At 38.3% G+C, this 14,600-nt stretch overlaps 1 protein-coding gene across 5 annotated transcripts in view; it reads left to right on the forward strand.

Annotated features, from left to right (window-relative positions):
* The window catches only part of ATP11B (ATPase phospholipid transporting 11B (putative)), a 90,829-nt gene that overhangs the window by 56,423 nt on the left and 19,806 nt on the right, over positions 1–14,600 (forward strand). For 3 of the 5 annotated variants that reach the window (XM_075202189.1, XM_075202187.1, XM_075202192.1), the window contains exons 25-28: positions 245–383; positions 5,201–5,266; positions 6,143–6,246; positions 8,585–8,750. In XM_075202189.1, coding sequence (XP_075058290.1) covers positions 245–383; positions 5,201–5,266; positions 6,143–6,246; positions 8,585–8,750 — 475 coding nt within the window. Of the gene's footprint in view, positions 1–244; positions 384–5,200; positions 5,267–6,142; positions 6,247–8,584; positions 8,751–10,000; positions 10,087–14,600 lie in introns of all 5 variants that reach the window. The other 2 variants (XM_075202190.1, XM_075202191.1) reach the window with 1 other exon arrangement.

A 14,600-nucleotide genomic window follows, 5' to 3' on the forward strand; every position in this document is an offset into this window, starting at 1 on the left:
GATTGTAGAGGGGAGGGGTCTATCAGCAGCACTAAAGTTAACTAGTTAGGTGCCAACTCCCAGCTCCCCTCCACAACCCATGGTAAAGCAGTGTCCCCCAGACGGAATCAGTACATAAATCCTCTTTTTTTTAATAAGTTTGTTCTCTTAACACTAAGATTGTATAGATGTTATTGTATACCTCAATGTGTACTTTGTGATAATGCTTTTTCTCTCTTCAATTGTCCGTTTGTTATTTCCACAGAGACATTAGTAAAAACGCGCTACTTGGTTTTAAGCCATTCCTTTACTGGACCCTTCTGGGCTTTGGTCATGCCTTTATCTTCTTTTTTGGATCATACTTTTTGATGGGTGAAGATACATCTCTTCTTGGAAATGGCCAGGTATGTAATATTTTGTCCTCTTATCCTGTGCAACTTTACTGTAGTCTGAGTGTAATACAAGAGCTGGAGAATACTGCATTAATTGTACACTTCAGAAGCAAATGCAGGATTTCAGGAGGGGTTTCCACGGCACACCACCAGTGGGTGTGACCAGCATGCATTGAGGCGTGGCTATAATTTTAAACCATGTTAGGTAGCTCTCCAACTCTTCCAATCTCCCTTTAAATACATGAGCAATACTGCGTGCACTACTGTTAGGAGCATACAGCTCCACCTTCATGAGCAGAGCAGTGTGAAACGGGACATTCCTCCCAACTGTCCCTGTAGTCGGGACAAAGTCCTGACTGAGTGGGTCAGTCCCCAAACTCAGGACTGCCCCACTAGAATCAGGACAGTTGAGAGACTGTCCTGCTTTCTCCTACCTGTTCTTCCTGCTGCTCGTGTCCAAAGCTCAGTAGTTGTGCTTGTCTGGATCCTGGAATGTTGGTTCCCTGTTTGGAAATACCATAGGTACATTAGATATAGAAATACCAGCAATGAGTGAACAAAGAAGGGCTCCCTGCCTCTATGCAGTCCGACAATAAATCAAAACAACTCATGTTTTATTATTAGTGCCCCTTTCTTGTAACCAGCCCGACTGTAAAATAATTTTATTCACCTTTAATAAAAACCCTTTTTCCCCCCCAAACAACCCGACCATTAAATTAATAGTAATCACATTTATTAAATAAACCTATTTTCTACCATACATTAAATAACTTGCATTCACTTTTAAGAAATAGCAATGCTTTTTCCAAAACTCTGCTACACATTTAATTAATAGCGCCCAAACCACCCCAACAGTAAATTAATCATCCCACCCTACATTAATTAAGTCTACCAACCCCACTATTAAATTAAATTGCCGCACCATCATACCACAAACAAAATAACACCCATTTATTAGCCACTACCTACCTCACACACTACCTTGCCACGAGGCCCCTGTGCCATCACGCTCGCACTACCTTGCCACGAGGCCCCTGTGCCATCACGCTCGCACTACCTTGCCACGAGGCCCCTGTGCCATCACGCTCGCACTACCTTGCCACGAGGCCCCTAGTCAACACACAGACACACAACACTGACATTAGCACCCCTCACTCACCTTTAGGTGCTCTTCTGCTGCATCGCTCCTCGCTGCTCAGGAAATGAAGTGAGCACTTTCTGTCTGAGGCCAATCACAACAAGCAGCTTCATGATTGGCTGCCTGTTGCTGCCACTGACCACCAATGACTTGATCGTCGCCCTGACTCCCTTCCTCCACCTGCGCCGGGTGGGGAAAAAGAAATGGGGGAAAAAACGTCAGGACCAGGCAGGGCTTTCCAGAGACTAGGAACACCCACCCCCCCACTTTAATAAATTTATTTCTGAAGTCCCACAATATGCCAAGTTACTTGGTATTAGCATTCCATTAATATTGGAAGTTCTGCTTGTTTACTACTTTATGAAACTGCATCATTTTACTTAAACGTTTGACCTTTATTAGTTTTGTTCCCCTCATGATTTTAGTGTCCTTTTTTTATTTTGTAAACATTGCAGATGTCCAGGTTTCCCCATGCACTGACTGTGTTAGTTTACACAGTTAGACTTCAGTTATAAGCTGTTAATGCCTTGTCTACTTGTATTCACCATTCAGTTTCCATACAGCACTTTTGGGACGTTTTAAGTATTTTTCTTTTTTTGTTTCCAAAATTACACGTTGGGCATGTTACATAATGTTCAGCTTGAAGATTTTGTAGTAATGCAAATGTTTCATGTTGTGCTCCAAACTATATCCATGAAATATTAGCAGAGACTCTACAGTCATGAACTAAGTACTGTGCATGAATTCAGTACACGATACTAGCATGTACCTTATCTCTATCTCTTAGTAGAGATCCATCCATTTTCTAAATCTATTGACATTTGTATTCTTGTGTTTTGCTCTGGAGCTTTACAGGGGAGGTATCACTACTTGTATTAAACAAATCTGATATAATGTATATAATATTGATACAAGATATTTACTGAAATACATCTTGTAAAAACCATGGAAAATGCAATACTGCTTTGTAGAGGTTTGCCGATTGTAGTGGGCATTGTACTTTGGCGAAATACACTTTTGTGTTAAAACTGTGTATTCATTGCACAAGTCATAAAAATCAAATCTTTCCAATCTCTCCCAAATTTACCACTGTCAAATAAGCGTTTCATTGCTTTTTAATGCCTTGGTTTCAGGTATTTTGTTCTAAAATATCCATCTAACAGTTTTCATATCGAAACCAATAGCAATGTCTATGAAATATGTATTTTTGTGTTTGTTTTTTTTGTTTTTTTTATATATAATACTCTTGCACGAAGTGACCCTCCCCATTCCAAATGTTCATCTCTGTGCTGTGCTTTGTTTCTTGGCTCTACTTCTCTTCCTTTTTCCTCCTTTCCATGCTGTGCATGCCATCAGATAATGAAGCCTAACAGGCGCCTGGTAAGAGTATCCCTGAAGTAGAGGAGCACTTTTATCTAGTGGTAACAGTGTTGCTAATCACAGCTTCCCAGTCATATGCGTAGTTGGCACATTTTATGATAATTGGGACACATCATTAAAACAAGCTGCCCAATAGCCCAGATTTTGACAGGACCCATGGAAAAGTAAGCACGATTTTGCCTGACAACATATTCTTAACATTTATCTATATAGTGCCAGAATATTCCACAATACTTTACAATTGGGAACAAACGAAGTAATAAAACAGGCCTGGGTATATACAAAGAGGTTCATTTGGGGATCACATGGTTGTTTCATTATAGAAGGAGAATAAATGTAATTTGTGATTTTAAACTGTGTGGTGAAATCTAGAAGAATAGTTTAAGGAATTTAAGAAGATGGTTTGGGAATATGGCCACAGAGGAGAGTTTTCAGAGAATGCCTCACTGTTTTGAGGCTGGGTGAATTTCTAGCTGTGTGAAGGGGGGAGAGAGTGGGTTCAGTGTGAGAAAAGTCCTTTGACCAGAGATTGTGGCCAGTTAATGAGTTGGGAGGAGGTACAGAGAGGTCAAGTTGGGTATATTTTGAGAGGAGAGAGATGTGTTTATGTAGTTTTGATCAAGGCCAATGTAGGGACTGATAGAGCAGCAGTAGAATATTTTTTTTGCAAGGAGTAGTTGGAAGTATAGTTCCTGCATTTAAAATAAATTGTAGGGATTGAAAGTCTGGTAAAAAGTGAATTACACTAGCCAATACTTGAGATTATGAGAGGGTTTGAAAAGTTGTCAACCAAAATAGATGACAGTTAAGGTGTATATAATAAGACCAGATTTTGAAAGTTTGAGGTGGATATCTAATGTAAAATGACAGACATTCTGTAACGTGGGTCAATGCAAATGGCCGGAGGTCCGGAGATGATGGTTAAACTTGAGTATCCATATAGAGGTGATACTGAAATCCAAAAGAGCTTATTTATTTTTCAAGATAAGTGGTATAGGTGGATAGGCTGGTGTCCTAAAGTTGTTGGAAATGCAGTGAGTGGTCAACAGGAGAAACTGAATTAACTTTTTTTTAAAAATGCCCCAATTAAAGTTTTGAATAAAGCATCTTCCAGAAATGGAATCAACAAACCAGGAACAGCCATTTCTTTTATTCTCTCAGGTTATATGTTTGAGAAACCATTTGCCTGAGTGAATCTTTGTTCCCCAGAAAGACAACTCTACCTTTTAAATTCTACCTTTTATTTTTAAAAACATCCTTGTCTGTATAAATGTGAGACTATGATGCAGCCTGTGAGTCTTGAGGGGGTAACAGTTGGTGCAAAAATATGTACCCTAAATTATGACACACATGCATTTAGCTGCAGAGACCATTACGCAAACTGATTTGTTCAGTAAGGGGTGTAGTTTTATGGAAATTTAACAAAGCACATATCAATGTTTGCATGTGTACTACTACATTGCCCCGCCATATTCTGATGTCATAGGATATATTGTAGTTAATAAGTGTTAACACCTATTTTTTCATTCATAGTTATGAATGAAAGGATATGAATCTCGTCTGATGTGATCATTTAGTTGTCCTTTATTAAAGGGACGACGCCTGATCTCATTTTGTTTGCTGTACTTTGTGTCAGGCCCTGTCACATTCAATGATAAAACATTGCTGGGTGCCATCTTTTATGTAGATGTTTATGTAATTTTCTGTACCCAGTCCTGAGGTTTTGACAAATGTATTTGGAAAATGGGTTATTTACTGTGTAAGAAAGCAAGATGTAAAAATTGGCGATAGACTGTAATCTCTATGCATATTTTTATGGTGAAACTCTTAATAAACTAGCACATACACAAACGCAAAGGAGGTAGTCCTGTATCCATAGGGAAGATCCAGAACCATAGTCAGTGGCCTGTCCTCTATCACATTGTATGTCTGCACCTACACAATTGTGTGCTAGTTATTCCTTTACTAACCTGTGCACAAACACAAGCAATTTTACATTCAAGTTACAACCAGATAAGACTGAAATTAAGCAGAACTCATAATTTCTGATAACTTGATGCTTTTATAATAACTTTATCCCTAAAAATATTAGAAGATTATTAGAATTACTCATGATCTGCTGCAAACATAAGAAAGGGAGGCAAATTGGAAGAGAAACATTAACCACTAATTTATGGCTTCCCACAGCATCTGCAGTCTGCCTATGTTATTCAGCAGTGTTTAGTAATCGTTGTTATGTATACTGTTATGTATTGTTTAGTTTTACATCTTTATGTTACTAATGTAATGCACTATCATGCCTTCCCTCTAGATGTTTGGGAACTGGACATTTGGAACCCTGGTATTTACAGTTATGTTTTTAACAGTTACTCTAAAGGTAGGTTCCTTTTTCTTCCTGTTAATTCAAATTCTAGCACACGCTGTTCTGCATGGCATACAACAGCCTCTATTTAGCACAGTGGTAGGAAAAAAATCACATATTACACCCATTATTTGTTTTCCAATGGGCACACTGCAACTAAACTTCCTGGTCAGTGGTTCACCATCCAGTCATGGGTTACTTTGCTGCACAAGTTTTGTGAATTATCAGCATAGATGCTTCTGTGATAGAATAGCTAGAAAGATGACTGACGGAGTCAGATTTTACTCTAGGTCCAGATGACCTCAGATCACCCTCGAGTGCCACATGAGGCTGTTTTCACACCATTGGTTAACATCTGTTTTTTCATAATTCAATATGTGAATCTAGTCTAATAAATAAGATTTGTTGTTCAGTATTAAAGGGAGTTTCCTGATCTCATTTTGTCTACTGCACTGTCACCTTTAAGGCTAAACACTAGCTTGTTGCCATCCTTTTATGTAGATTTTCACATGTGATTTTCTGCATTCAATCAATTGGTTTGGGCATATGTATTTTCCAATGGCTGACTTACTGTATGGAGGTGAAATGTAAAAAAGTGGGATACACTGCAAATTGCTCTAATCCCATTTTTATGATATGGAACATTAAAGTGTGAGCAGTTATAGCAACTTAAATAAAAAAAAATCTGTATTGCTCTCTATCATTAAGTAATTTTACCATATTTAGTCTATTAGCTAGGTTTTTTAAAGGCATGTTTAAAACTTGTATTTATTTCTCACACATTTAATTTTTTTCACAAATCAGTGTATACTATACTTATTCTTAAAGTGTAATTTTTATGTAGCTTTATAATTGTTAAATTATGTAACAAGTAATTGCGTTTTTTTTTAGATGGCTCTTGAAACACAGTTCTGGACATGGATACATCACTTTGTTACCTGGGGTTCCATTGCATTTTATTTTATATTTTCACTGTTTTATGGTGGAATCATCTGGTAAGAACAGCATGGTTTCTGTAACTTAATTTGATCACCTTATTTTAATTTGTGTTTTTATTACAGTATTGAATTTAGGGGAGCTGTCAAAGGTAGTCTATATTGCTATGTAATTTGGAACTGTTTCTGTAGAGAGTGTATACTTTTACTGCGTATCCTGCTGCTTTCCATTAGAGAGTGGCCAATCCTAAACTTCAATGTGTAGAATCAGGGCTGCCATCAGAAATTGAGGGACCCAGTACAAGCAACATAGACAGGACCCCCACCCGCCCATGAGCTAGAACTTCGTCTGTGTCCGTGGACACAGGTGAGCCATGGCGCCCGTAGCAAGTACGTACAACGTCTCTCCCCTGTTGGTGGACTGTTTTCTCCTACTTGTTGCTTTCGCTGGTTTCTTGTCTGGATCCAAGGAGAATGTTGGGGTCAGTTTGTAAAATGTATAGGAAAGCCAACTAATGTGCACCGTATATAACACAAGTCATGCAGTATATACTACATACAATCATCCTTCAAAAGGGTCTTGCATTACCCTAAATTTTGAGAATGGAAGAACATCCCAAAAATGATCTCTGTGCACACCCATCACTCGTCCTAAAATGCTGCCCCCACGTGCCCCTCACATGCTTCAAAATTCTACCACATGCCACTCACACCTCCCATATGTTCCAAAATAGCCTCACATGCTCTCAGATCTCTCATGTTACAGAGTTTTTGAGCACATGCAACCTCACAAGCCCCTTATATGTCCATCAGACCTCCCACATGTCTATCGGATCTCCCCACTTGCCGTTTACCTGCCTCTCAGAACTCCACATGCCCTTTAAATGCCCCTCAGACCTCCACACATGACATAAGATCTCCCCATGTGCCCCTTGCACGCCCCTCAGATCTCTGTGCCTCACAACCTCACAATATGCTTGTTACATGCCCCTCAGACCTCCCCAAATGTCCATCAGATCTTATTACATGCCCTTTTTATGCTCCTCATACCTCCCCATATGCCCTTAAAATGTCCATCGTCCATGTACATGCCCATCCGACCCTTACATGCCAGACCCTCAAACTCCACATATCCATTGAAACATGCAAAGTCCTCCGCACTGATGAGCTTGATTGCTATGCTCCTTCTTCAGCAGCAGTTGATGAGTGAGATGTCACTGCCCTCTCCCTGTAAGCTGTGGTCAGACTGGCCCAGGCTGTGTTCTCTTACTCAAGCTTTTCACTCGATAATGTCACTTGGTGCTGCCCCTTCTTTCCATACACTCTGCACGGCCAATTTCAGCACACTCAGCCTGTGCAGGTTGCCACTGATTGTTAGAGGTGTCCGCAGCGTGCCAGATGCACACACATTCATACTGAAGAAGTGGATCATAAAGTAATCCAATCAGTGGTGGTTTTATGATTATTAGCAGGCAGTGGGCCCCTTAGTGTGGTACAATTGGGATGGTGACTCTGTGTAGAATACAAAGCTCCCATAATATGCCCTTTAGGAAAGTAGCATTTTTGCAAATATCTCTTCAGAGTATTTTTAATGTATGAAAACCAGTGAGATCTGCATTGAAAATAAAAGCAAAACATTGCATCATAGTTATGAAGCGCACTGGATGAGCAATGAAGAATACCCTGGCTTTGCACTGGTGCACCTATGCTGTATGCCTTCTCTAAGCTTACAAGAGGTGCAATGTACTATGGTGTAAATGTCACAGATTTCAGACTCTTGCCACCTTAGAATCACCTGTATTTATAAATGAATCACTTGTTTTCCCTCTGAAATACTGCTCAGTTTAGTCTCAATTATAGAAGGTGCAAACTGTCCCATTGAAAATAGAGTACGAAACCTGATAGCTGCCAGCTCAGATTTAAAATGTCTGTGTGCCCTTTAGCAAGCAGCAGCCCTATAAATGTGCCCTCACTCCTCTTATCTCATTGCAATAATTTAGCTACCCAAAATGAAATTGCATTTTGTGCACTGCTCAGCACAACTCCTACCATAGACTAGAACAGACTTCTGCTCATTCATAAACAGATGGGTTTGTCGGTAATCTAGGTCCACAACACAAAACGAGGCCCTGCGCCTCAACTATTATACACTAAATGAAACCCTATGCAGGCAACACTCTTCACACATTTAGATGCTGGAGCTGTGTTGCCCAGCTTTTGTTATGCAGTCTTGGATTTTCCTAATGAATAACCTGTATAACTCATCTGCAAATATAGCTATATATGTTTTAGTGCGTTGCGTATAAGGTTCGAAAGCCGCAAATTTTTTTTATTTTTTTTTATTGTTTTGTGTCAAATGCTTTATAAAAATGGTAACAAGCATTTTCTCCCTATACAGGCCATTTTTGCACACACAGGACATGTACTTTGTGTTTGTACAACTGCTTTCCAGTGGATCTGCATGGTTTGCTATAATCATCATCATCACAGCTTGTCTCTTTCTTGATGTCATGAAGAAAGCTCTATACAGACATCTTTATCCTACAAGTACAGAGAAGGCACAGGTATCAAGAACTGTACATGGCCATCAAACAGTCTTTGCAGAGAGATTATTCTAGTGAATTTTTGTGTTTTTTCCATACATAGTGCTGAAAATTGTAGACAATACATTATAGGACTTTGTTTTTCATCTATTTCTGCTTCTTAAAAAAAAAATAGTTAGCCAGGCCTTGTAACATACAGAAACATGTAGCCATGAACAGATACTGTAGCAAATAGCTATAACCAAGGACTCTTTTTGGTGTAAAGATTATAAAATGGGGGGGGGGATGCTAGTTGTCAGTTTAATTTGTAAGTGCTTATATTCACTATTATACCAGGATGGACTATACTTATTGATACATTTTCATATGGTTATGTATGTGCCTGGTAATTGCATAATTGCACTTAAGAAAATATATATATAATATATATAATATAAATATATATATATATATATAAATTATTTATATGAGCACAGTTTTGCAATAGGTTTTTTAACTTGCGATTAGCAACAAGCCTGAACCAAGTGTTTTCTGCTACATGTGCCTTATATAGCCTGTTTCACAAAGTACATTTCTGTGTATTACAGTGCATGTGTGAATGTGTATGGCATGACTTAAAATCATTTTTTACCAATATTGCAATAATGCAAAAGCTGTTACATGTTAATGTCGGTTGTTCAAGCCTTCATATTAAGTGGCAAGTAATCTGCCATTAAACACAATAAACTTTTCAAGTGTACATATAATTTACACTTTGTCTCTTATTTTTCTTCAACTTCAACATTTTTTTTATGTAGAGGATTTAGTAAAATGGTGTATACCTATTAAAGCTGTGTATACCTATTAAGGCTGTGTATACCTATTAAGGCTGTGTATACCTATTAAGGCTGAGCAGGACTTCTGAACATTATGTTGGAGAAGTTTGCACAATGTCATTACATGAAGTACTCGTTGTGTTGTGCATGGTCTGCTGTTTGAAGTGGTCAGAAGTGGACTACAATGAGTTGGTCGGGAATCAAAAGGGACCAATATGCAGCACATGTATATGAAGCTGCAATAATTCTTCATTGTGGCAAAAAAAAAAAAAAAAAATTTTTTTTTTTGAATTGTGATTATTCTGTTTTTGTTGCTGTTCATGATGAAATGAGATTGCAATTATTACTTATTTATTACTACTTCACTTAAAATGTTAGAAATGTGTCTCCCTTGTGTGAAATAACTAATTGGTATTGATGTGTTGTGTGTTGCATACCTTTTCTGTCCACCTGTAGATGTATCCCAACAGAGTTACTTTAAGTGACGAATTCATCGCCCTGCAGCCTCTGTCACGGGCAAGGAATCAGCTGAGCAAAATTAGGTAGAGTAGGAGGGGGAGGCTCCTCATCCATTTTTGTTTTTCTGCATGCTGAGGCTCTTCTAACCAGCACTTAGAGTTGGAGCAAGGCATGTGTACGATTATGTACTGCCAGCTGTTCATTTTGCAATTCATTTTGCAACGAGTGCATGTGGTGTGATAAATTCCCTAGCATGACACTCTGATAACAAACCTCCTGTGCTTTTGTTTCCTCAGCATGGTTTGAGTGCTTATTGAGGAAGGGAAACTGTTATATTTGGCGCATGCAAGATTATTCCAGGCTGCATAAGGCAGGAACATGTGTTTTATACACTTTTTATTTTTCATAACCGTTCATTTTGTTGAAAAAATAATTACTGTGCTTTTGCTTTCAGTCCATGTTCATGCTTAGGCTGTGTACTTTGTTTTAGCTATAAGAATTATCTGTTCAACTGTAAATGTATTTGTACTGTCCATTTTTAATGATTAACACTCAGGGATGAAAAATAGGTGTATTAAGAGACCCATTGTCTAAAAAGGAGCTTCATCTTTTTTTTCTTTTTTTTATTACAAAGCATACGTGTCAAACGTGCCTTTAACATGCAGGAGTTTTAATAGTCATGGTGACTGAGGAGTCATAGGCAGCAAAAAAAAAAAACCTGGGAAAAAAAAAAAAAGACAATACTTATCTTGCTGTCAGCTGGCGATCCGGCTCCCTCCATGGTCTCCTCCTCTGTCGCGCTCCGCAATGGATGTCGGGCGGGCGTGATGACGTCACACCCGACATGCACTGCGAGCGCCGCACGGAGGAGGAGACCAAGGAGGGAGCCTTTTCGCCAGCTGACCGCACGGTAAGCATTGTCCTTTTTCTTTTTTTTTTTTTTTTTGCTGCCTCAGACGGGCCCTCCTGGGCTGCAGGGCCCCCGGGCACCTGCCCATTGTGCCCAATGGGAAAAACGGCCCTGAACTTGGCATAACCAGCCATTTAATGATTCATAGATGCCAACTCCTTAATGTCAATTGGCTGCTCTAGGTTTTAAAGATTGATACCTGGAAATGTCCCTTTTTTTTATATATAGACTATACAGTATACGTTTCCTTATCATGTATGTAATATCCTATTATCACTACCCTTATCTTTAATGTGTTATAAATTTATAGATATTAAAGTATTCACAAAATAATATTGTAGCCATGATCAGTAAACCTGTTGTGATGGGGGGATTGTAGTACACTGAGGACCAATGCACCAGGTGTAATGGGCTTAGATTCACCTGCTAAGCAGCAGAGCGTCTTTGGAAGTTATTCCAAATTGTTACTAACTTTGAAGGGACCAGTATCTGTCAGTATAAATCATGTCCCCAATCTGTCATTTATGTTCATTCCTATCTCTGATCAGTTAGTGGAATACACTGATCTATGTTAATATTAACTAATGTGCTGGGCTGCACCATTGCTTTCAGAATCACAGTCGTTCCTATTGTCTACACAGTGTGATCTAGTGACATCACTGAGGCATAGCTATGTATCCTTAGTTGTTAGTTAATTTGATACTGATGTTTAATGAATATTGAAAACACTTGACTGACTGTAGACAATAGATCAATGCTATTCCCACTTGAAATATAGTTTCAATGTCTGAACTATTTCTACAAGCATTTTTGGTCATTCTCCAAGTAAAAAAAAAAAGCTTCTATTTCCTTGCAAAGTAACAAAGGTAGAAAATTTAAGTTATTGAACGTTGCAATGCCCATATGTAGACAGCAAAGATATCGGTAGTTGGAGTGCCGGAGATAGTCGCCTAGGTCATTCCACGAGAGAAGTGTGTATATGTATACACACACGCATAATAATGTGGGTATATATAATATAAAAGTAATGCACATTCAAAATAGGAAATGTGGAATGGGGCTTGAAAAAAATTCTAAAGTAATTTATTGTATGTTTGTGTGTGTGTACGTACGTACGTACGTACGTACGTACGTACGTGTGTATGTATGATGTGTATATACGAGGTATGTCTATTAAATAGCGATACTGTGATTCCACCTAGTAAACAAAGCGGTCAGAACCCGTTATAACTGTATACGTAGTAACTTTGAACCTGCATGACAAGCTGCAACATTCTATGATGTTCAGTTGATTGTGAGTCGCCATTTAGTTTTGTTGCGTTTTCTGTAGACTGCCGAAAAAAATGCTAAGTTTAAAAGTTGAAGAACGTGCCAATTTGAAATTTTTAGTAAAATTGTACAAAACACCAACAGAATGTTTTCAAATGCTTACTACGGCCTATGGGAATGATTGCCTGTCTCGTGCGTGTGTGTTTGAGTGGCACAAAAGATTTAGCAAGGGACGTGAGAATGTCGAAGATGATGAATATCCTGGACAACCTTGCACTTCAAGAAACAAAGAAAATGTAGAAAAAATCAGTCAGATTGTTCGAAAAGACCGATGACTCAGTGTTCGAATGATAACTGAATCCGTGAACATTGACAAAGACACCGTATGGAAAATTTTGCGTGAGGATCTTAACATGACAAAAGTTTGTGCAAAGATGGTCCAAAGGGATCTCACACCAGAGCAAAAAGAACGTCGCAAGGAATGTTGTGTTGACATTCTGCAGCAATTTGACACAGATCCAAACCTGTTTCATAAAGTAATCACTTGTGATGAGACCTGGATCTTCCAGTACGATCCTGAAACCAAAAGACAGTCAATGCACTGGAAAACACCGTCATCACCAAGAATGAAAAAAGCTTGTCAAAATTCAAAGCAATGCTCGTAATTTTTTTCGATATCAAGGGTGTAATTTTGGAAGAATGGGTTCCAGAAGGCACAACAGTTAATCAGCATTATTATAAGGAAGTTTTGCAAAAGCTGAGAGAGTCAGAAAGAAACTGCCGCAACTGTGGAAAAATGGTTTTTCTTCACCAGGAAAATGCGCCTGCTCACACAGCACTTTCTGTGAAGCAGTTTTTGACCGACAATCACATTACTACACTTGAACATCCTCCATATTCGCCCGATTTAGCACCTTGCACCTACATATTATGGAACATTAGTGAATGGCACAGAAATCACTTTAGGGGTTTTCTTATACTGTGAGATCATCACGATTTTTTTTTTTTTCACTTTTATTACAGTAAAATTGATTTGCGAAATTGCAGAAGTGTAGCCCATCTATTAAGGGTACTTTTATTTACTGAAAAACAAACATAATAGATTTGAAGGTGAGGTGCAAACTGTTCCTATCATCAGGATCCGGTGTGTGTTCAACAATACAAAAATATTGATGCCCTTAATAAGCTGTTGCTAAACCTCATTGCTAGCTCTCTGACCAGTTAATACCTATACAGCATAGGAAATACAGGATTTTGATTTGGAGTTTTGGATTCCAGCTGTTGCTTACAGATGCTATAACAGACTCAACTCTAAATTACGTTTGGTTTAGAAATCCATGTCCCATTAATACTTGTTATATATACACCTGCTTCCTTTAAACCCTTGCAAAATACTATAAACATGGATTGCTTGAGTTTGCCATGTGTTTCATAAGAGAATAGCATATATTAGGAATCTATTGTAGTGAGAATGCAGGAAGGATGGCTTGTGTTGGCACCAGTACAAAGTAAATAGCCCGGTGGGGTAGTGCAGTGTTTACAAATGAATCATGTAAATGAAAAAATTGTGGTGTTAAAAATGTTTGTACTGTACACTGCCATTGCTAGGTTTGTTTAGAAAATGAAAATGACAACATGCATCCATCTGGAAAACAAGGAAACGTTTTTGAGACGGCCTTACACTCGCAGCCAAATATTTAAAAGCAGGATTTCTTTCTGTCTAAATAATTTCCCTGCTGACTGACAAGGTACACATTCCATTTGGACCATAAAGCTTAGCAATCCTTTTAATACAGGACAAGAATACAGGTGAACATTTGGTCAGTAATGACATTCTAATCGCAGTAAGAAATAAAAACAACAAACATTTGTATATTAGATTAATTTTGTTATATAATATATGAAATAAACAATTGGAGGAAAAAAACATTTTTTTCCTTATCCTTTTAATGTCTGACTTTTCAGTTGGGCTCATGTGAATGCATATATTTAAAAATGTCTATATAACTTATTACTTGTTCTATCCTTCATGCCCTATACCAATTGTGGGCTATGTAGTTGTTGTGAAGGATCAGTCCCAGCATCCTCAGGGGCTCAAAGTGGCACAACATCTGTAGCAAGTTGGCTTTTTGTTGTATATGGCTTTTTGTAGGAACAAAGTACTGCATTCTCCAGTATAATACATTGTTTAATAGGAAAGTCCTTCCATGTGAATCTTGAAGTGTCCAGATAATTGTTCTGTAGACAAGTATTATAATAGTTACCTTTTGAAGCATGCAGCACAATTATAGTGGTTGCATTATTCTAGTATTCCCAAATGAATCCATGGCCAATGCTTGGTCTAAATATTAGTGATCATAGGGTCTCCATTTGAATATTTTCTTACTTAGAGCATAGATTGCAGTAGCAGATTTACAC

This window comes from Mixophyes fleayi, chromosome 3 (assembly GCF_038048845.1).
Source record: "Mixophyes fleayi isolate aMixFle1 chromosome 3, aMixFle1.hap1, whole genome shotgun sequence".
Taxonomy (NCBI): domain Eukaryota; kingdom Metazoa; phylum Chordata; class Amphibia; order Anura; family Limnodynastidae; genus Mixophyes; species Mixophyes fleayi.